The sequence below is a fragment of the Schistocerca nitens genome, chromosome 1 (genome assembly GCF_023898315.1).
Source record: "Schistocerca nitens isolate TAMUIC-IGC-003100 chromosome 1, iqSchNite1.1, whole genome shotgun sequence".
Taxonomy (NCBI): domain Eukaryota; kingdom Metazoa; phylum Arthropoda; class Insecta; order Orthoptera; family Acrididae; genus Schistocerca; species Schistocerca nitens.
Genome location: NC_064614.1, coordinates 436,418,547 through 436,443,024, shown reverse-complemented (window position 1 = coordinate 436,443,024; position 24,478 = coordinate 436,418,547). Strand labels below are relative to the sequence as shown.

Below are 24,478 nucleotides of genomic sequence, written 5' to 3'. Positions count from 1 at the left end.
ATTGGAAGATGTGGATACAAAAATCATTGAATGCACCTCAATAAGATGAACACCACGTAACCACAGAGATGGAGAAGTTAAATATCAGGGATTATAGACTAGCATCATTTCCACTTACAGTTAACATGAAGAATGGAGTTGCAATGTATGGATAAGTTGGACAAAAGTCAAAAATATTGAAACAAACAGTTTTTATGTCGATCAGAACCTAGAAGCATGTGGTTGTGAGATGTTACTGCAAAATACTTCTCTGGTAATTGTAACAGCTGGATGGTTGGTTTGGGGGTATAAATGGACCAAACTATGGGGTCATCAGTCCCTTGATCGTAATAGTCTACAGATCTCCTCTAGGAGACTTTTAGCTATTTATAAAAAATCTAGATGCATTATTCAGCTACCTGTCAGACAAGAAGAAGTAGTTAATAGTTTGTCGAGATTGCAATGCAGGCTTTCTAAAAGATATGGCGAGGAAAAATAAACAAATAATTATTTGGGTCTTTCAATCTAATTTCAGTAGTCAACTGTTCCACTTGTATACAGCAAGACAGTAAGACACTGACTGCTAACATTTTTATATACAGTGCTCAGGCTGAAATAAGTAATGTGTACGCAATTGTTCATGAACTGAATATGATGCACAATTAATGAAGAACAACAATATAGCATCTTAGAGCCCTGAGTCAGGTTCATGCAAAGCAGCGAGGATTATTAATGAGAACTGGATCCAACGTTTTAAGAGTGAGCTAAAACAGGTGGTATGGGATATGTATAGAAGGAGATGCTAATGTCAACTTCAGTTTATTCCATGATAAATTTGTCATACTTGAAAGTTACTTTCCTAAAAAGTTATCCAGAAATTCCTTAATAACAAACAAACAAGTAAGCCATGGATAACTAAGGGTACTAAAATCTCGCATATGAGGAAGACAGAAATTGATATAAAGGTGGCATTACGGGTATACTACAAAAAATACTGTAAGATTTTAAGGAAAGTCATTTGAATGTCAAGAAGTAAGTATGTCTTGACAGAAATTAATCCTTTGAATGCTGTAGATGAGTTAACTCGTCATGCTCCACTGCTCCCTGCTGAGGGCATGGTTAAATGCAGCCCCTCGGTTTTCCTCGAGCACTATTGATGTGTTTATGTGTCCCGTTCTGTACACCCTCTCACAGCTGCAGATGCGTTACTTGCATATCTTGACAAATAAAAAAGTTTTGAGTATATCTTACAACTTATATACCTCTTTGCATGCTATGCAAAAAGCATCACTTCGGTATCTTGAACCATTTATGAAATATGAATCGGTTACGACCACATCATTCCTGATGCATAGAGATGGAAATGGGTGCATTGCATGTGACCGTCCATCGGATATAAAAACCAGTAACTCAGGAACGAAATGATGTATCATTCTGCTCTCAATTTTATATAAAATTTTGATATCTTATCTACATTTTGCACACAGCAATGTATGAGCTAAAATCAATGATAAATAACGTTTATGTAATGCATTTTTACCTATGCAAACTCTTTAAAATTTTGTGCAATGGCTTTACTTAATTTGACACAGCACATTAACTATAACAAATTTCGAAAAGAAATTCAGTCTTTTATTGAGCGAAGATATCGGGCTGTGATATGTACAAAAATCAAATTTTTTTGCTGAATAGTTTTCTTAAAATTGGATCATAAGTAGCTCACAGCAGCTGGAATGCCATCTCTCAGTACAGGTAGAAGCATTAGGTAAGCAGTACAGCAACAACAAAGTCGCTCTCAGCACGGAATGTAGAGAGCACATCTGTAGCAGTCAAAAGGCTAATAATCCATATAATAAATCTCTATGGGACATTGTCAAACACGAGGCAGGACAACTAGTCCACGTACAAGACACCATAACAAACTAAGTGACAATGGTATGACTGATAAATCAGAAGCTGAATATATGTGAGGGAGTTGGAAAATAAATTTCCCCTGTCGACTGTGGTCAGAGTTGTGTGTGAAAGGAAAAAAAAAGAGAATGAGACATTTAAGATAAGACATATCTTTATTTTTCTACATAATTTCCAAGTACATTGAGAAATTTGTCATACCGCTTTATAAGCTTCAAAAAGCGTTCCAGGATAAAATCAGGGCGTTGCATACGGAAGAAATACTGAACGGCTTGTTTGACATCAGCATTGCTGCCAAAGCGCCTTCTACCGAGCGTCTTCTTCAAAGCAGGAAACAGATGGAAGTCACTTGGTGCGAGATACGGACTGTAAGGCAGATGGTGTAAACATTCCAAACCAAGAGTTGCAATATGGTTTTGCGTTGCCGTCACCGTGTGTGGTCTCGCACTGTCATCCAACAGCAGAATGCCAGATCTGAGAAGGCCAGGCCACTTTTTCTGAATCATCTCTTTCAATTTCGATAGAGTGGCACAGTACCGCACAGCATTGATGGTTGCATCCTCCAGAAAGTCCAACAGCAAAACTCCTGTGGCGTCCCAGAAAACGGCAAGTAGCACTTTACCTGCAGGCGGAGTGCTTTTGAACTTCTATCAGAAGGTGATAATGGATGTTTCCACTCTGTGGATGCAGCCTTCGATTCGGGCTTGTAATGGTGGACCCACATTTCATCCCCCGTCACAATCCAAAACAGAAGGTCATTGCCAGATTCATGGTAATGCACGAGCTGTTCCAGGTTGAACGCCATGCGTTGTTCCATGTGTGTCGGGGTCAGTTGGCAGGGTACCCATTGTGCTGACACCTTCCTGTATCAAAGAATGTCATGGATAATCTTGTGAGCTCACTAATGTCCAATTCCAAGTTCTGCCGCTACTCCATCGACGGTGATACGCTGGTTCGCTTTAATCATGTCATCCACCTTCCTGACATTTGCATCTGTAGTGGCCGTGCGCGTCCGTCCAGGTCTCTGTACATCCTGCAATTGCTGACGTCCGTCACTGAATTGCTGGCACCATCTCCGCATCATCTGCCTCAAGATCACACCTGACCCATATACCTCAACAAGGCAGTTATGAATTTCTGTGCCTGATACTTCACGTGCCCATTCATAGCAGATAACAGCTCTCACTTCCGCTTTTGACCACGACTCCAAAACGCACATTTCCTCCATAGTTCCGGGGAATGACTGAATGGCTGGCCTGTGCTATGCACAGGCACTGTGACAGCGCCATCTGCTTGATCGCGGTCGACCTCTATCCAATGGTGTATCAGTGTCTTGCACGTGCATGTTCACCTGCCGTGTCGTCTTTCGCCCATATCACACAACTCTACACACAGTCGACAGGGGAAACTTATTTTCCAACTCCCCCTCGTAGCAGCAAAACTGAGATTAAATGGTTCAGTTGAAGAATAAAGTGAATATATTAAAAATTTCTTTCCACAATTAGCACCAAGACTCTTCACCAAAATTAATAGAATTATAAAGAATTATAAAAATTCTAAAAAACCAATTATTGTTCGAACTTAATAAGTATCGTTCTTAGTGATATGCGTAATGCATCACTGACATGGGGTATTTTTACAGACAGAATAAAATATACAATTGTTAACTCTCTCCATAAGAAAGGTGACAAAGAACAACTTACATAATTATTGTACGGATAGATAGTAAGCTGTTGTGGAAAGCCCATGTTCAGGATCTTGTTCAGAAACTAAATGCTGCTTTATTTACCATTAGAACAGTATCTGAAATAAGTGACATTTCAACACGAAAAGTAGTCTACTTCGCATATTTTCATATGCTTATGTCATATGGTATTATTTTTTGGGGTAATTCTTCTGATTCAAAAAGGGTATTTTTGGTTCAAAAACGGGCTGTTCGAGCTATGTGTAGTGTAAGTTCGAGAACCTCTTGTCGACCCCTATTCAACAGTCTGGGAATTCTGACATTGCCCTCACAGTATATATTTTCTTTAATGTCGTTTGCTGTTAGCAATATTAGCTTATTCCCAAGAGTTAGCAGCTTTCACTCAGTTAATACTAGGCAGAAATCAAATCTGCATGTGGAATGCACTTCCTTGAATCTTGTGCAGAAAGGAGTGCAGTATTCTGCTGCATCCATTTTCAATAAGCTACCACAAGAACTCAAAAATATTAGCAGTAGCCCAAACGCTTTTAAGTCTAAACTGAAGAGTTTCCTCATGGCTCACTCCTTCTATTCTGTCGAGGAGCTCCTGGAAGAGCTAAAAAATTAAGCAAATTCCAGTGTTACATTCTTGATTTTCTTTATTTAAACTAACGACGTGGCACCTGAATATGTTTCTTATATTTCATTTTATCTGTTTCTAAAATCGTGTTATAATTTCATGTATTGACTCGTTCCATGACCATGGAGACTTCTCCTTAATGTGGTCCCACGGAACAATAAATAAATAAATAAATAAATAAATATAATGTTGATGGACTTTCAAACAGAATTTTGAAAAGTTGTTCGAACTTAATAAGTAACGTTCTTAGTGATATGTGTACTGCATCGCTGACATAGGGTATTTTTACAGACAGAATAAAATATACAATTGTTAACTCTCTCCATAAGAAAGGTGACAAAGAAGAACTTACATAATTATTGTCCAGTTGCCTTACTGGCATCTTTTTCCAAAATGTTTGAAAAAGTAGTATACTCAAGAACAGTCTCACATTTAAGTAGAACTACCGCTATCCACTTCCCTTCCTGTTCCACTTGCAGAATGAGCGAGGGAGAAATGACTGTCTATATGCCTCCGTGCAAGCCCCAATGTCAATTATCTTAAGCTCATGGCTGTTATGCCAAATGTACACTAGTGGTAATAGGATCATTCTGCAATCAGCTTTAAATGTCAGTTCCCTAATTTTCTCAACAGAATTCCCCAAAGAGACTGTCACCTTCCCTCCAGGGATTCCCATTTGAGTTCCTGAAGTATCTCCACAATACTTGCATGTTGACTGAGCCTAACAGCAACACATCTAGCAGCATGTCTCTGAATTGCTTTGATGTCTTCCTTTAACACAACCTGGTAGGGATCCAAACAGTCGAGCAATAATCAAAAATGGGTCACAATGGTGTTCTATATGTGGTCTCCTTTGCACATTAATCACACTTCCCGAAGACACTCTCAATAAATCCAAGCCAACAAATCACCTTTCCCATTACAATCCTTACATGCAGATTCCATTTCCTAACTTTACATTATTTTGCAACATTACACTTAGATACTTAACTGACCTGACTGTGTTAAGTAGCACAATACCAACACTGTATCTGAACATTATGGGACTGTTTTTCCTACTCATCTGCATTAACTTAATATTTTCCTACATTTAGAGCTGGCTACCGTTCAACACACCAACTAGAAATTTTGGCTAAGTCATCTTGTATCCTTCTGCAGCTACTCAACAATGACAGCTTCCCGTGTACCACAGAATCACGAACAAACAGCCGCATAGTGCAGCTCATACTGCCCATAGTTCATTTATGTATATGGAGAATAACAGCACTCCTATCAAATTTCCCTGGAGCACTCCCGATGATACCCTTGTCTCTGATGAACACTTGCCATCTAAGACAATGTACTAGGTGCTATCATTTAAGAAGTCTTCGTGTGACTTACATATCTGGAAACACTCACATACATTTATTAACAATTTCCAGTGGGACATAACAATCTCCAGTGGGGCACTGTGTCAAATGCTTTTCAGAAATCTAGGAATATGGAATTTGCCTACTGGCCTTCATCCACAGCTTGCGGGTTATCATGTGAGAAAAGAGAAAGCTAAGTTTCACACAAGCAATGCTTTCTAAAACTGTGTTTCTCCATCTCAAGGAACTTCATTATATTCTAATTGAGAATACATTCAAGAATTTTGCAGCAAACCAATGTTAAGAATATTGGCCTGTAATTTTGCGGTTAAGTACTTCTTGTAGACAGGAGTCAACTGGGCTTTCTTCCAGTCGCCTGGGACTCTGTGCTGGGCGAAAGATTCATGATGAATGCAAGGTAAGGAAGGGGCCAATGTCACAGAATATTCTTTGTAAAACCAAACAGAGATTCTATCCGGACCTGTTGACTTACTTGTTTTCCACTCTTTCAGCTGCTTCTCTATGCCAGGGGCCCCTATTATGATGTCCTCCTTATGGGAGTCCGTGCGATTATCAGATGACGGAATGCTTGTATGATCCTCATGCGTGAGTGATTTCTTAAGTATGAAATTTAAAACTTCTGCTTTCCTGTGGCTATCTTTTATTACAACACCACAATGGTCAAGAAGTGTCTGGATAGAAGCCTTCGACCTGCTTAGCAATTTTATTTAAGACCAGAATTTTCTTGGGTTCTCGGGCAAGATCTATTGCTAAGCTACGATCAAGATCTATTGCTAAGCTACGAAGGTGGTACTTGTTGTAGGCCTCACGCATCAGTATTTTTACAGCCACACAAATCTCTACTAACTTTTACCTGTCATTTGTGTGTTCTCTTCTTAACTGTGAGTGCAACAGCCTTTGCTTCCTAATAATTTCCTGAATTTTGTAATTAAACCACGGTGGGTCTTTTTCATCTTTAATCCGCTTAGCATATGCTTCTCCAGAGTGCAATTTACAATCCATTTAAACGTTACCCACAGTTCCTCCACTTCCATCATACTGCAACTGAGTGATGTCCATTCATTGTCTAAGTGGGATGCAAACAACTGCTTGTTGATTTTTTAACTTTACTAACCATCACTGTTATTTCACAAAGCAACCTGTCCGTACCACCTGCAGTGAACCCATAGATGTCCCAATCTACCGTCTGTCCAAAATTACTTTAGGACTGACACTTCAGCAGGAGCATGTGGCAGCAAACAGCAGAGCTGCCACATTCCACTTGGAGCACACGCGTGGCCTTATATTTCATTCAGCTCTCCCAAACAGGCAAACTGTTCACTTTATAAATATGGAAATTGCATCAATGTGTTCTGGAAGAGTTAAGCTGTGTTTTGATTTTAGTTTTATCTGGGGCAACAAATTATTATGATGATATATGTACAGTTTTAAGAGAATGCATTTTCTCATGAAATTACCTAACTTTCAACAGGTGGGAATTTTTTTTTGTTATCGAAGTTAGTTGAATATGTTAAGCAAATGAAATCTTACAAATACATCATATTTTCTAATGTCTGAAACCAGGACTCTGTTGGAGATCTCTAATGCAAGATAATTTAAGTTAAATATGAGGCTCAATGGTCCGCTCGCGCATCAGCTACTAATCGGGCTTCCATACGGGAAGCACATTGCTATAGGTTTGTAGTGAAACTGTTATTAATTTGTCTGATCTGCCTACTCATTTGTAACGCAACAAAAAATAAGATTAAGCATGTTTACCACAACAGGAAAACATATCTTAAATATGCCAACATCTATTGTTTAGAAAGAATAAAAGCGATACAGATAACAGGGCTTCTTATTACAGCAATTACACTGAAACAGATACATATATCTCTGGTGATACAGACTGAATTCCTGAGATGAAATACCTCTGGAATATTTTTACCACAGAAAATTCTCCAAACAGCCGTATGTTTTCAGATGTTTTTATTTAGATGACCGATTTCGGCATCTTCAGACCCCTATGCACTCCATGTACAAACAATCAGACATATCGATACTTGCATAACAAGAGCCATCAATACCTGGATTCTGAGTATTCACTTTTGAGTGTTTACTGCAAATACTACCATCTCCTCCACCTTTCCAATCAATGTTTGTATATTTAATGTTCCAAATCCTTATTTATAGCAAGTTCGCCATCAATTACATCCATCCCTTCCGAGGCCCGTTCTATTTTTGAAAGCAGAAATCATAATCCACATGACGCAAAGAAGGAAGTTAGACCTATTGGGGTTAGCTAAAATGAGATGGAAAGGAGAAGGAAGGAGAGAACTGAGGAAAGGCTACTGACTGTGCTGGAGTGGAAATGAAGAGGGAAGGAGAAATGGAGTCGGAATAGTAGTAAGAGATGGATTAAAAGAGGAAATGAAGAGAATACGTGATAGGATGATGAAGACCAAAATATCACTCAAGGGGACGACCACAGAGGTAATACAAGTGTACGTGCCGCAGGTGGGTTGCACTTCTGAGGAGAAGCAAGAGTTTGAAGAGGAAATGCAGAAGTAGATGAGAAGGAAGAATATGATAGTAATGGGAGATTTAAACGCACACGTTGGAAGAGAAAGACAAGACTTACATGGGGAGACTTGGAAGAGGCACTGGGCATGATGAAGGGAGGGAAGTCACCAGGTCTGGATGAGCCAAGTGTAGAGATGGTGAGAACAGCAGGAGAGGTGGGGATACAATGGCTATATCGAGTAATGAATATTGTGTGGAGACGGATGATGATCCCAGAAGACTGGAAGAAGGGGATAATTGTCCCGATCTTTAAGAAGGGAAATAGAAAAAAGTGCAAGAACTATCGGGGGATAACATTGATGAGTCATTGAGCAAAGATTTTTTGAGAAAATTTTGGAAGCACAAATTTGGGCAAAATTAGAAGGAAGAATGAGAGAAGAGCAACATGGCATCAGAACAGGAAGGTCTACAGTAGATATAATTTTTGCTGTAAGACAACTGCAGGAACAGCACTATGAATATGGAATAGATCTACTAATGACCTTCCTGGACATTGAAAAAGTGTATGATAGTGTACGTAGAAGCAAAGTGTGGAAGCAAAACAGATTATTTGGAAGATAGGGGAAGAGTACCGTGGAAGTGTGAGCTGTGTGAAAGTGGGAGGAGAAAGATCAGCTTGGATTGAACAGAGGAATGGGTCGAGGCAGGGAAGTGCACTTTCACCATTACTCTTCATTCTAGTGTTGGATGATATAATGAGTACAGTAGCATAAGTAATTGGTGAATGGAAGATGAAAGCTATGGTGTTTGCAGATGATCTGATGATTTGGGGGAATGAGGAGGAGGAAGTAAAAGAGCAGTTGGATGTATGGGAACGAAAAGTACAAGAATATGGGATGAAATTTAGTGTAAGAAAGAGTGAGATTATTATAACAACACGATAAAAGGAGAGAGGAACAATGGGAATAACAATTGGTGCGGAACGATTGAGGAGAGTGGAGAGTTTCACGTACCTAGGAAGCCTGATACAGAAAGATGGAAAAAACGACAGAGAAATAAATGAGCGGGGGAGAAAAGCAGAAGCATTTCGGAAGAGTGTCAAAAGCCTGATATGGAGCAAGGATGTACCCCAAATCAGTAAAAAGATTATATACTAGCCATACTATGTCTCGATCCTGACACATGCATCAGAAACCTGGGTTATGAAAGGAAGAGAGAAAAGCAAAATACAACCTAGTGAGATGAAATTCTTGAGAAACAGTATTGGAGTGACAAAGATAGATGGGTTAAGAAATGAGAGGATCAGAGAGTTAATGAAGGTGGAACCATTACAGGAGGAGATAGGGAAATCAAGGCTGAGATAGTATGGATATGTTAAGATAATGGAGGAGAAGATGATACCCAGGATGAAACTGAAAGGAAAGAGACCAAGAGGAAGACTGAGAGACAGATGGCTGAAAGGAGTAGAGGAATGTATGCAGAAGAAAGGAGAAGACTGGACCAAGGTGAAGACAGAGAGATGGTGGCAAGACAGAAGACAATGGAGAGACCTACAGATCCGGCCAGAGGCTGGAAACTGTCCAAGATGATGATGATGACTTCAAAGACTGGAATTAGTTGCTGTTAATGCCTTCTCACTAAAATTTCATAACTTATGACAATATAATTTTGTTATGTAGGTACTTATGGATGTAAATTGCACACGGCAAATATGTACCTGAATCTGCCTGTAACTCCACTGCTATCACTCTCACCGCTATGATGGATTCCTGAAGTGTCACGATCACTGTCACTTGTCATTTAACGAAAATATCATCTGCTCCATTGAATTTTCCAAACAAGCTTCATTCTGCCGTGCTCTTTCCATGCTGCCCTGTGTATGTTTGACAGCTTTTCTTCCAGTCTTCAGAGCTGACATTACGAACAGCTTCTCTTTGAGTGCTTCGACTGCAGAGTGGGTGAATTTATTAGTATTCCTGACAATGCTACCTTTAATATGGGCCCATGTTAATTCTATTGGTTTAAAATGCCAGTGGTAAGGTGGTAGCCTAATAACTGTATGCCCATGCCTTTTCAGTCAGTTCACTGATTTCATATAGAAGGAACTGCAGCTTATGGAGAGAGATTTTTTTCATAAGCTGCTCCTTTTTAAGGTCATCACTTACATCAACATTATGAAGCTGAAAACACGCAATCATTTCATCCTTTCGGTTTGTCATAGTAGATGCCTCATCAACAACAGTTGAATGGTAAGGAGCGTTATCTAGAGCAACTGTTGACTGTTTTTCAATGCTCAGTATTAGCAAATCTTCGAAACCACTTTGTAAATGTAACATGGTTCATTTCTTTGTAACAATCTCCTGTTTTCTTTGATTTAAAAAGCAGGAGACTAGCCGTGTCGTCTGTCCAGTTCTGCATGACAATGTGACCAGAACTGACCCACGTTTTGTCAATCCATACCACTTTGTTAATATTTATACTGTGGATGTCTCTTAAAACTCAGCATCATCGTGCTGACATTACTGAGTACCACACAGCGAACAACAGTAACAAACAATAATGGTAACAACAAATAACAGTAACAATAAATAAAACAATAATTCCTACAACCATAAAAATTAACACACAGAAAGTCAGGGCAGAATGATCACAAAGGACAGCAAGCTGACTGCAACTGAAGCTGACTGCAAGCAGGAAGTGTTGTGATGTGAGGTGAAGGTTCGGCAATTTGGGAGTTTGCTGTGATTGTAGGTAGTGTCCTACTGGTGAAAAGCAGCCCAGGCTTGCCATATGGTCAACCCCCCCCCCCCCCCCCCAACTCCCACATACATACACACCACTTCTGTTCTCGTTTTCAATCCTAAAGCAATTTTGGACAGACTATATAATTGGCAGCATATCACAGATTGAATTCCAACGATGTTGCTTGACTGAGAATGCTATTTATACACTCACTCATCAAATTTTACAAGTCGTAAATAATACTAAAATAGTGCCAGCTGAAATTATTTGTGATCTTCCCAGTACATCTGATTGTGCAGATCATGTTACACTCTTAGAAAAACTCAAGTTTTATGGAATCAATACTTTACACACACAACTGGTGTGACTCATACTTAAGAAACAGAATGCAAAAAGTTGTGCTGAACAATTCAAACAATGTTGGAAGGCTAGAAAATTTTAGTGGCTGGGGAGAAATCACAAAGGGAGTCACACATAGTTCACTTTGGGTCCACTCCTATCCCAAATGTATGTGAATGATCTCCCACTTAATATTCAACAAGCAAAATTGGTACTTTTTAGGGACAATGCTAGTGTTATAATAAAGCCCCTTAGAGAGAAATCCACAGAAGAGATTCCTAATGATGTTTTTCAGTTAATTGTTAGGTGGTTCTCTGAAAATGGACTCTCCCTAAATTTTGAGAAAACATTATATTCAGTTTTTTACAACAAAGACAGCCATAGTAACAACTGGTGTAGTGCACAAATAGGAGCCAGTAAATACTGTAGAATGCTCCAATTTTTATATGTACATTAACTGCCAATCCTGAAAACAAAAGAATCAACTTCCTAATGTATTTTGCATATTGCCTCCCAATAATATCACTCGGAATAATTTTCTGGGGTAATTCACCACTTAGAGAGAAAGTACCGACTGCACAAAAGTGGGCAGTATGAATAATATGTGGTGTTCATCCATGGTCAACATGTGGGTGTCTCTTCAAGGAATTGCGCATTTTAACTGTGCCATCACAATACATATATTAGTTCATGAAATCTGTCATAAATAATCCATCAAAATTTGAGAAAAACAGTGATATAAATACTTACAACACTGGAGGGAAAAATGATCTTTACTACCTACCATTAAAGTTGTCAGCAGCTCAGAAAGGAGTTCAATTTACAGCAACAAAAATTTGTGATCATTTGCCCAATACCATAAATTGTCTGACAGGTAGCAAAGCAAGTTTTAAATCTAAACCTAAATCATTTCTCCTGGTCAATGCCCCCTATTCCATGGGGGAAAAACTAGTTTTTAGGTGTAGTGACATGAGCAGGACTAAAAAATAATACGTTCATTAATATTAACACTAATCATGTATCCATGTTCCGTAAACTGGTGTAGAAGGTAGACAGAGCAGAAGCAATGAAGAACGGTGTGTTTCGTCATGGGATTGTTTAATGATGTGGGAGCATTACAGAGATGCTCAACAAACTCCAATTGAAGACATTACAAGAGATGATGATGATGATTATTATTATTATTATTATTATTATTATTATTTTACGTGGAGGCACACAACATCATGGTCATCAGTGCCCTGACGAAAAGTCAGCAAGACATTTGCCACATGGGTGGGAACGAAGGTTGTCCCCACATGTGGAGCACTTTATAATGCATTTAAAATCTGACCCCCTTCCCCATCAATTTAGGGATGAGGCCTGACAGCTCACAAAATTTCACCACTCTTGCAACACTGGAATCAGTACCGGTGAGGATGGTGAGCAGATCTCCATCTAGACTGTGGGCTGCCCTGATATCAATGTGTAAGATACACATTGCCAAAATATGCTGAACTTAAAGTGGCACAACACAAACCTGGTGGATCCTCCCGCCAGAGGAAGAAGCCATGTGTTAAAGGGCTATGCCTGGTAAGCAGAACCTCTCTCCAGCAGTGAGGCTGACATGAAGTCTGCCATGCCTGTGTGGTTGATTTGAGCAACCACAGTTTGTTTTCTGTCACCTTCAGCCATTCAGTCTCCCATTGATGCATGATGCATCTGTCAGAAAATGAGATGACAGCATGCAACAGGATGAGACACCGATGGACAACACTATACTGACTTCCTTTTTTGGCCGCTTTGTTGACCATACTGTTTTCCTGTATTCCAATGTAGCCAGGTACCCAGCAAACCACCTTGTCATGGTAAGGAGTCATGGATGAGCTGAATCAATGATCTACTGGATTTGGTGAAGTGCTTGTAGTGCACAAGAAACCTTGTACAGTGATGTCTGTGAATCCTCTCCAATGCCATCATAATGCCATGTAACTCCGCATCGTAATTTATAAATTATTCCAGAAGACGCACTTTGAAAACCCTATCTGGGGAAAACAGTGGAACCCCTGAGGACATTATCTTGCTGGGATCAATCTGTATAAACAGCAAAACTGTGGTATGTACTTAAAATGGAAGAAAACAAAGCTGTAAAAATGTAATCTGGAGGTACCACGTCAAACTAAAAATCACTTTGGCCCACTGAAGACACCAAGGTGGCAATGCATTCCACCCCTGATTGTATATTTGGGGGTCTGATACATACAGATCCTTGAGACAGTCAGTAACACGTATCCCAAATGGCATGGTCACATGGGGCCGGTTCCTCAACAGCCATTAAAAGTTGAGTGGGTGCATTGCCAAGGACTCATAATTACAAGAGAGGCATTGTGCATAACGGAGAGGTTTACTATTGAAATTTCTGGGAACAGCCAGACAACATATTACTTCCTCCCACATGCATCTCATGAAATGACCACAACAAGAAAATTCGACAAATTAGAAATAATACAGAGGCTTACTACAATCATTCTTCCCACACACCATTCACCAGAGAACAGGGAAGGGGGAAGGGGGGATCAGTTAGCGGTACCAGAAGTATCCTCTGCCACACACAGTAAGGTGGCTTGTGGATTATGATGTAGATGTGAAAGTTCCACATCATTTTGATACAAGAATTGTTCAAACGATCTAAGGAAATGTAACTAACTCTAAGAAGATCTAAAAAGTGACATTTGCAAATGGCAGGAGAGCAGGTGGGGTGATGCAAAATCACAAGAGATTAGTGACAAATATAAAATTATTTATAATTGCAGCCCAAACACAGTTAACAAAGCTGAGATCATTGTTAGTGCAAGATTTTGTAACTCTGTTGCTATCCTCTCATGTTGTGCTCGGCAAAAAGGCTGCACAGAGGACAAAAGGTGACTTCAGGATGACACTCGAGGAAAGGATTTTGAAAGTGCCACCTGAAGAAATTCTTATTGTCTCTGGTGATCTTGGTGGTCATGTTGGTTCAAACAGGGATGGATATCAATGCCATAGTAACAATGGTGCTGGACACACGAATGAAGATGAGGAAAGAATACTTAAATGACGCACGATCTGCTGTCACAAATGCTTACTTCAAGAAGTGAATGTCCCAGCTTCACTTACTACAGTGATAACAAAATGAACCAAATAGCTTCCATTCCTGAACAGTGATGTGGATGCAAAAATCATTCCAAGTGACACATTTGCTACAGAACAGTGCTCAGTAGTTGTCCAAATGCACATCCAACTTCCAACTCATCCTGTTTCTTCAGGAGTACATCAGGGACCAGCTCTCTCACCTCTCCTCTTCACCATAGCCATGGATACAGTCACAAGAGATCTACAGAAAACTACATCCACCCTGCACATTACTGTATGCTGATGATGTGCTATTGGGCTCTAAGGATAAGACTGATCTGTAGTGTCAAGCTCAAGGTTGGAACAACCACCTTGCTGAAGTAGGTCTAAGACTTAACATAGAGAAAATGCAGTATTTCACCACAGATCTAAATAACACAGATTGACCTTCCAGCAACAAGGGCTTTTAACTGCATAGGCTCAACAATTTCTGCTGCTGGAAATCTCTGTGTACAAATCTCTAACAACCTGAGCAGTGTGTGATTCAAATGACATTCTATGACTGGTGTACTCTGACTGGAAGGTTCCAGAAAGGCTCAAGTTGCCTTCAACAAAAGAAGCAGAACAATGTCTTGCAGTCACAGAAAAAGATTCTCAGGTAGACACTGGGATTAACACTGCTTGATCATGTCACAAATGACGAAGTTCATAAGTTATATGGGGTAACACCAATAGTAGACAAGATGAGAGATGATGGTTCATGCATGTTCTTAGAACATATGCAATAACAGTCGCAAAGACTGGAGTTAGTTCGAGAGTAAATGGTAAATGGCCAGTAGGATGACTTAGGCAGCAAGTGCTTGACATGCTGCACCAAGATCACAAGCTGTATCCTGATCAGGTACAAGATAGGATAAAAAGGTGACAGAGGGCCAATGCAGCAGACCTCACCTGTATATGGGACAAAAACTAAGGATGAATAAGATGGAGGAGGAGGAGGAGAAGAATGGTGAACTACTTGGTAACAGTACAGAAACTAGATTCTTAGGCTTACGAGTTACAAAGCAATTTAAGACGCAATTAGCACATAAAATATTTGAATGCAAAATTAAGCAAAAGCTGCCACCAACACGTCACAATTAAATTCTGTTGTAAGAAGACAGTAAAATGTACTTATTCTGTCTACTTTCACCATCATCTTTAATACGTTGTTGTATAACTGAAATATGGCGATTGAGTTGCACTGTTGGCTCAGTGTACTTGTGAAAGTGTGTGTGTGTGTGTGTGTGTGTGTGTGTGTGTGTGTGTGTGTGTGTGCGCGCGCGCGCGCTTGCTCCCGTGCCCATGTATCTGTCATTAGCTCTGAAGAAAGACATCATCTGAAAGCCTAGCAACATTTTCAGTCTAGTTTATTTACCTACTGTTGCATTCATCAACTCCGCTATTCTTTCTATTATTTAGGACTTTCATATCTGTTTGTCAACCACTGGAAATTGAACATGTTCCAAAAGTTTCAGATCCAATGTACGTATCTTACATTAGCCTCACCTGGATTACCACTATTATTCAAAATATTAAGTTTCTGATATAAAATTCAACTAACTACCGCATCATCAACAAATATTAAAGAAATGGAACATTTAAAATTCTTAGAACATAAAACTTGAGGAAATGTTTTGCAAAGGGATAGTAAAGATTTATAGAAGTAACGGAGTGACATTTTAACGATTAAAAGGGTCATCTGAGCAACACATCATATCCCTGTACACATTGTACAAATGCCTGGTTAGTAGACAATTTGCCAACTACATAAAGCAGATTACAATAAAAAATGAATTTGGATCACAGTGAACTCGAATCAATAATGTAACAAAGTTCAAATTGACAAGAAGTAAATAATAAAGAAATTTCCATCCACACAAAAAATTGTAAGTAAATAAAGTGAGTATGCACTCCCATACTGCTGAAGTTCAAATAATTTGTTTGATATGTAAGGTAAATTAATAAAATTATCGGCATTGCAAGTAATGAGTGCACCATACAAATTTTTGGAGGTGTTTCATAATCAATGTGAAAAGGTTTAGAAGCATTTCACATGTTGAGTTCAACAGTAACCAATAATGATTGGGAACCTCTAACAAAAATGCTCTCTATGACTGAAAAGCAGTAACTGTATATTTTTATTAAATTCTACACATGCCAGTGTTCACAGGAGGATAAGAATATAGCTACTGAACACCCACACTGCATGTGTGACAGCTGTGTCTGTGTTGAACCAACATAGTAGGTACTGTAAGTCTATCAGCAATGAAATCTGTACCAATAAGCAGAAAATGCAGATGTATACCTCTGCCTCCATCATCATCAATGGTTTCTTTAGGATTGAATAACAACAGTTCTAAAATACGTGAACTGTTGAAACTTTAGTCCACACACACACAGTTACCTAAATCCATTGCCAATAAATTGCTATAAGTACGTTGAATCATGCTCAGCAAACAGCTAAAAACATATCACAATGGCATAGTTGGCAACAGTATGTGTACGAGGTCAAATCAGCCACACCACCTGATGTCTGGACAGAACCTATCAATTTCTGAACAATGTATTTTCTACGATATTGGCTGTCCAGATAATTATGAGAAAATAAATGTTTTAAAACAGTACCACCTGAATATTCCAAATGCTGTCTCCCTACCATTCTGGGCCATGACGGTGAGCAGCATTCTGTGTATGAGAGCCTTAAGCACTGAAAATTATATAGTTTCTATTTATTTATTTTACAGATACTACATGCTAATTTAGAACCTTGTTCATTCAATCTAAGTTTAGTATTGCACAACATAGCAAATTCATGGGCTGGGATTAATTTCTGAATTAAATTCAAAATTAACTTCTAGTCAGTGAAGTTTCTACTAATAGCCCTTGGTATTCTAAAATGACATCCTTGCATATTTTATCCCACACTGTTGCCATCAATATAAACTTGTTCATAAGGAACTACAACACTGACTAAGTAAATGTATGAAAGAAAATGAGTGTCTTACCCTGCAGCACAGTTTTTCAGTTTGTTTCCAGGTGATGTGATACTTTGACAAAATAGGTCAGAATTAAAGAGAGATTAAATATATGCTGTATGAGATTAAATTTCTTCTGTGGACTCAAGAATATACAGTCATGTAGTGACATTTTCTATTACCATGGACATCTGACTTCCTTCTTTATGGCCTGAATTTTTTCTTTTTTGACTTTGACATTTCAAAACTTTTCTGTGGTATTCTAGTTGTTAGGAAATAGGTTTAGTCAGTGGCGGATTTAAAAATTTTGTGCCCCTAGGCACACCATCCCCCCCTTAAGGTGCCGCCCCTAGGCCCATGCCTAGTGGGCCTATATGTAAATCCACCACTGGGTTTAGTATAAAGAAAAACCAGACCGAATAATATTATGCAAATTTTATTAATTTTTTTCAAAAAAACTGTACAGACAATAACAAACATTACTTCATAAAAAGTGATACTCATAGAAATCGTTTTTTCTTTCACTGACACACAAAAATACTCTACAATGAGAACATTCAGAATGAGGCCTGATTCTATATTATGAACAGCACAGTTTTCACATCTACCACGACTTGCAACAAAATTTGGCCAATGATCTCTGAGATTTTGGGTTTGAATTTCATTTGAAGGTGAAAAACCTTTCTTTCTTCTTTCCATATAGCGGAGATGCTGAGTTGCAGATAGGCACAACAAAAAGATTTTCACACTTAAAGCTTTCAGCCAATGGCCTTTGTCAACAAGACACACACATACGCACGCAAGTGCGTGCGCGAGTATGCATGCACACACACCCATGAAAGCACGCCCGCGCGCACCCGCCCGCGCGCGCGCTCTCACACACACACACAAATGCAAAAGCAACTCACACACTTTACTGCAGTCCCAGGCAAATGAAACCACGCTGCGAGCAGCAGCACCAGTGCAGTGGCAACTGGGTGTGGGGAAGGAGGAGGCTGGGACAGGGAGGGAGAGGGACAGTACGGTGGCGATGGGGGACAGTGAAGTGGTGCAGGTTGGGCGGCAGGCAGGGGAGAGGGGGGAGGGAAGTAGCGGAAAAGGAGAGAAATGGATCATACCCCTGTAATAGACCTAGATGCAAGACCTCTCCCATACATCCTCCCACCACCACCTCCATACTCCAGTCCAGTCACTATCATCATCTATCCCGTCAAAGGCAGGGCTACCTGTGAAACCAGTCATGTGGTCTACTAGCTAAGCTGCAACCACTGTGCTGCATTCTACAGGCATGACAACCAACAAGCTGTCTGTCTGCATGAATGGCCACTGACAAACTGTGGCTAAGAAACAAGTGGATAGCCCTGTTGCTGAACACGCTGCCAAAAATGATACCCTTCATTTCAATGACTGCTTCACAGCCTGTGCCATATGGATCCTTCCCACCAACACCAGCTTTTCTGAACTGCACAGGTGGGAATTTTCCCTGCAATACATCCTATGTTCCCGTAACCCTCCTGGCCTCAACCTTCGTTAGTCGCTGCCCTCACCCATCCAGCCCCTTCCCTGCTCCCATTCCAGCACCCAGTCTTTTTTTTTTTTTTTTTTTTATTTCTCTCCTTTTCCACTACTTCCACCCCCCTTCCTCCTCCCCACCTCTCCCCTGCCCGCCACCCAGCCTGCAGCATTTCTACTGTCCACCTTCCCCACCATACTATCCCTCCGCCTCCCCACTCCAGCCTCCTCCTTTCCCCCTACCCAGTCGCCACTATCATCATGCACTGGTGCCACTGCTCACAGTGTGGTTTCAGTTGCCTGAGACTGCAGTCTTGTGTGTGAATTGCATTTGTGTGTGTGTGTGTGTGTGTGTGTGTGTGTGTGTGTGTGTGTGAGCGCGCGCGCGCGCGCGCGCGCCTATTGTTGACAAAGGCCATTAGCTGAAAGCTTTAAGTGTGAAAATCGTTTTGTTTTGCCTATCTGTGACTCAGCATCTCCGCTATATGGTGAGTGGCAACTTTCCTTCTTATAATATTATTACATTCCATCCTGAGTTTTCAATTATTTGATTTCTGCATTCTTGTATTGAGTAAAGAGCTGGGAGACGTTTCTTGCTTTGGTCTTCTTTTCTTCAAAACTGTTTTACATTTTGTCAGAAATCCCTGAGTTACCATACACCTGAATTGAATGAAAGCTATTCGTCCATTGAAATCTGAATATATAACGTATGAATTCACAAGTGTTATATCGATGGCAGCAAAACACAGGCGGTTCCACCATTTTTTAGCTTTACAGTCTGTCATAAATGGATCGAAGCATATCTGCTTTATCAATTCCATCCATATGTGAAATATAATCTCTAACCACAACTGGGGCCATCATATCAACTTTTGTACCATCTTTTTGTTTCCGTTTTATGCTGACTGTTTCAGTTCCAAGAAAATTAGATAAAAAATATGCACTCTTATTGTTTTCCATTTGAAAAATGTAATTCCTTCTTCCAAAGTTTGACTCTCTAATTCACCTCTTAGCAGCTATTGATAATTCTTTAGTATTGGTAGGCGAAGTCTATTGGGATGCACTGTTTCACATGCATATACACCATGAGCTTTTAGATATTCAAAAAGATCCAAAGAAGAGAAGTAACTGTCCATCACAACTACATAATTATTGTAGTGAAGGCAGAATGTCAGTTTCTGCACCACGCTTCCACCAAGTCCGAACTTTCCTTTGCTGCTATCAGATGTTTCACCCTGGTAGACATCAAATTCATAGATTTAACCTGACATATCTGCATGACACCAAAACTTGTACCCACATTTCACTGACTGTATTGTTTTCGGGAAGATCGTCCTTTGAATTGAACAATACTCTCGTTGATACTCTGAATCTGATCTGGAAGCCGTAGTTTCTGAAAGTTTTTGTTCAACGCTGTAATTAGCAGATGTGTTTTATACAGTTCGTCTGTGTTGTTCTTAGGTATAGAAAGGGGATAACCACATAATGGTTGATGCCAACATGCAGATGGTATTTATTTCCTCATACAACAGAAGACAGAGACATGGTAAAATTTTAATGAGTTCTCTGTCAGATGACATTAGTGAGAGTTTTTATAGTTTGTAGTTGTTTTCAGTTGTGTGTTACTTATCAATCAGGAGAATCACAGACTGAACTTGTTTGTGTCTCTCTCTTGTCATTGTTTGTAGGACAAGTGGAACATTCAGATCACCATCACAACACCAATAATGAAGTTTTTGTGGCAAATGAGGACAACAGCAGAAGAATTAAAGACCAAGAAATCTGTAAAGCTCATCTTCAGTTATAGGCAGAATCTGTTTCCCCTTTTGCACAATATATAGATTACTTTGAAAAATAATATTTTCAATCATTTCGCTTGACAAAACAGTCAAAAAGATATACGTTGCAGAACCCTTTTGGGAAAAGTATTGCTCGATCACTCCCTTTTGGAGTATAAATTTAGGAAAATCTGTTACACACTTTTGTCTCCTAAATTTGCGAGAAACTTTCAGACTGTGATTCACAATTTTGGCATTTCTTTCATTTTCAGCAGAGGGAGAGTCTGTATTATTTTTGTGACTAGCAGCTTGCTTTTTGCTATTTCCCTCTTGTTCTGCTTGTATATTGTTGCTTTCTTGTTCGCATGCTGTCAGGTCATTTTCAAAATCACTACCATCTTCAAAATGTATTCCTTCAGCTTCTCAAGAACACATGGAAATATTCTCTTGTTGACTGGTGGACAGTGTGGCACGATTTTTTGTTTTTTGCACTTGTACACTGCTATGTTTGAATTTTTCTAAAACCTGTTATTTATCAGAATCATGGATTTCCTTATCAAGTGTACTATGTCAGATGGAAAATCCTTCAGGAGTAATTCCAGTATCTCTTCATCTTTCAACTTTCTTCTCATAGCCTGTCATGCAAAAACACATATCTATAGGCCTGACGGGATTTACAAGTACCAAATTATCTTTACAAATTTATAATAAGAATTTATAATATATTCCGCTTCTAGTCAATTATTAGCAAAAAACGACTTGCCAAATAACAGGAAAAAAAATTATGAAGATTGGATTCTCACAGGAAATGCACGGAATAAAAACTGAATGATCACCCTGCAACTGCATACAACCAAGTACAGCGAGGACTGCGTGCGCTGAAATTCAAATTGCTTCGGTAGCACAGATAACAAATCCACGAGAGAACTGCAGCGCATTAACAATGTACCAAAGCAAGAATAAGGGGAGTGCTACATTTCTGTGCCAATTCAAATGACTAAGAATGTTGTACACTCATTTTTCTAAAATGGGACTTTGAAGTCCTGTCAGATCATAAACAATTAAATAGAAAAAAAATGTTTGCACATACCATGAAATTACGAATAGATCGATGAAACTTAGTGCCATCATAATAACCACGGTTGGCCAGTTTCAGGAAGTTTTCACATACTTTTGGCACCATATCACAATGAAGTTCCAAGTTCAATGGCCCCAGATTTGTTACTAACCGAACATAACCTTAAAAAAGAAATTTGTTCACCTGAATTACATGCACAAGAAAAATTTCACAACCAGATGTCTTACACACAGGTAAATCTTCCAGGTTGTATGGGCATGATTCATTGAATGAAAAAGTTGCATGGACCACAACCATACAAAATGAACAATTTACATTTAAACACATACAATACTTAAATTTCAATGAATCATACTTTATCATATTTGAAGACAAGAACTGAAGCAAATTACATCTACATGATCTAGAAATACATGCACTTACTGAGCATTTGTTTCATTCTTCTATTTAATATTCCCTTATTCATTGGGGAACAGTTCTATTACACTTACCTTTCTTCTTAACACGCTCATAACGTACTACATCTTCATCAATAATAGCAGCTTCATGGACTGTTGTTGGTGCTATAGTAGTTGAAGTAAAGCCTGCAGCCACTGCACCAGTAGAGTAATGTGCCTATGAAAATATAACAAAATATAAGCTTAGCAAAGAACCTGTAAAACAAAAAAACATACATTAAATCTGGTAGGTGACTGAAGTTGTTCTGGAATGTCATGAGAAATTGTTTGAGTAATTTCTAATTTCTTCCAACACCATTCTAAAAATGTAGGCCCATTGATATACAAGGTGAATGAGAACTCCACCAATAAACTTTCAGAAGTTGTTCAGGGATACCTTCTGAGTATTTCGGTATAATGGACCCATCTTCTCCAGGTGCTCATTGCACAGAGTAATAATGTAATTATAGTTTATTTGGTTTGTTATCACAGTCATTCTTGTTTCTGTAAAAGTATCTTCACAACATTGATGAGGCATATGATATACAATAACCAAAACATACAAGACAAATAATATAATGCAACAACAGTCAGAAGCAAAAGCACCATGTGTGATTGGGCATTGGTGCAGTAACAGCTTAATGTAGTGTCGTGCTGATCTTCCATTGCATTCTGTGAACCCATACACAAGGTATACATTGGCCAATTCTTCATCAGTAAACCTTCCATAGTACTGCTGTGTATCACTGTTAACATAGACTAGCACTGCCAGAAAACAAAACCCTAGACAAAACCGAGCAGTACTGAATGCAAACTTGAGGGCAATGAGTTGAAGAGAGCAATACTGTCGCCAACATCATGTAACATGAGAAAACGGAAACAAGATACACAGCACATATTGTCAAAATTTGCACTGCTGTGCACTATTTTCAGTGCAATACAGACAGAAAGCTAATTGGGGCAAGAAACTAAACAAAATGCAATAATTCCATGATGAGTTGACAGAGACTATGAGTCCTTTATACCAAAATACAACAGGCTCTGAAAGTTTTTTGGTGGAGTTCTGTTTCACCCTGTACAGCTATGAGTTATATAAGTCCCATAAAATTTTTATCAAATTAATAAGTGGATAAATACGTATCTTCAAGTGAAAAGAGACTTATCTAACATATCAGCCTTCAGTTTTCTTCCAGAGGAAGATTCAGAGCCAGCAAGGCTTGCCTCAACGGTACACACATGTAGCAATTCACTAACAAGATAGCATGTCTTGAGCATCATTTTTAGAAGTTTAAGAAATTTTACTTTCTATGAAGTACTGATTCAATATAAGTGAATATTTGCATCTCACAAGAAATGAGTTGATAGCATCTGAGATGTTATTTTCTTTGTTATTTATCAGTAAAAGCAGAAAACATGTCAACTTAGTTGCCAAAAAATACAATTGATTTATAATGATAAAAACTCAGGACAGAGTACGTGGAATGCAGGTAATCTAAGTCATCATACATTTTAAAAAAATTGAATCACTCAGATTACCCAATTCAGATGTAAACACACAATGAATGTTTTGGAATGAAGCATAGTCTCTAACTGGATTTTCAGCTAAAGCATAAGATATTCTATATACTGCTTTCTGCTATGACAGCAAGGTACTTATTGACTTGGTTCAGATCAACTTTTGTGTTTTCAAAAATGATATGTAGCACCAGCAATCTAATCTACCATTAAAGAGTTTCAATATTATGAAAAGGATAGTTGTTACTCACCATATAGCGGAGATGCTGAGCTGCAGATAGGCATAACAGAAAGACTGTCACACAATAAGCTTTTGGTCAACAAGGCCTTTGTCAGACTGTCTCTGGCAGCTTCAGCCAGACTACCAGAGACTGTGTGTGTGTGTGTGTGTGTGTGTGTGTGTGTGTGTGTGTGTGTGTATTTTTTTGACAAAGGCCTTGTTGGCCGAAAGCTTATTGTGTGACAGTCCTTTTGTTGTGTCTATCTGCAACTCAGCATCTCCACTATATGGTGAGTAGTAACTATCCTTTTCATAATATTGTTACATTCCATCCTGGATTTTTCCATTGTTTCACTAAAGAGTTTCAGTAATGTACAAGTATTAGAAATGGCGGAAAAGCCTCTACTGTCATATTTGGCTTGGTATTCTGTGACTGTCACAGGAAATTATAGCATTTTTACGCTATCTTTTTATTTTTTATTCTGGACGGAGATAGCAGTCATGTGCTTGATGTGTTGCTTGTGTGAACATGTTGTGTTTTTTATTCTGAAGAAAGCTTTCACCAAATGCTACATGTATACAGTCTTTTCATTGTGCCTTTCTGCAACTCGTGTGTCATCTTTAAGGTGAATAGCAATCTATCCTTTTCATAATATTGTTGATATCC

At 39.0% G+C, this 24,478-nt stretch overlaps 1 protein-coding gene across 1 annotated transcript in view; it reads right to left on the bottom strand.

Annotated features, from left to right (window-relative positions):
• The window catches only part of LOC126251352 (RING-type E3 ubiquitin-protein ligase PPIL2), a 72,334-nt gene that overhangs the window by 27,439 nt on the left and 20,417 nt on the right, over nt 1-24,478 (bottom strand). Inside the window, exons 6-7 of the mRNA XM_049951727.1 lie at nt 22,131-22,254; nt 21,652-21,800 (exon numbers count right to left, since the gene is read on the bottom strand). Of these exons, the coding sequence (XP_049807684.1) occupies nt 21,652-21,800; nt 22,131-22,254 (273 nt within the window). The remainder of the gene's footprint in view (nt 1-21,651; nt 21,801-22,130; nt 22,255-24,478) is intronic.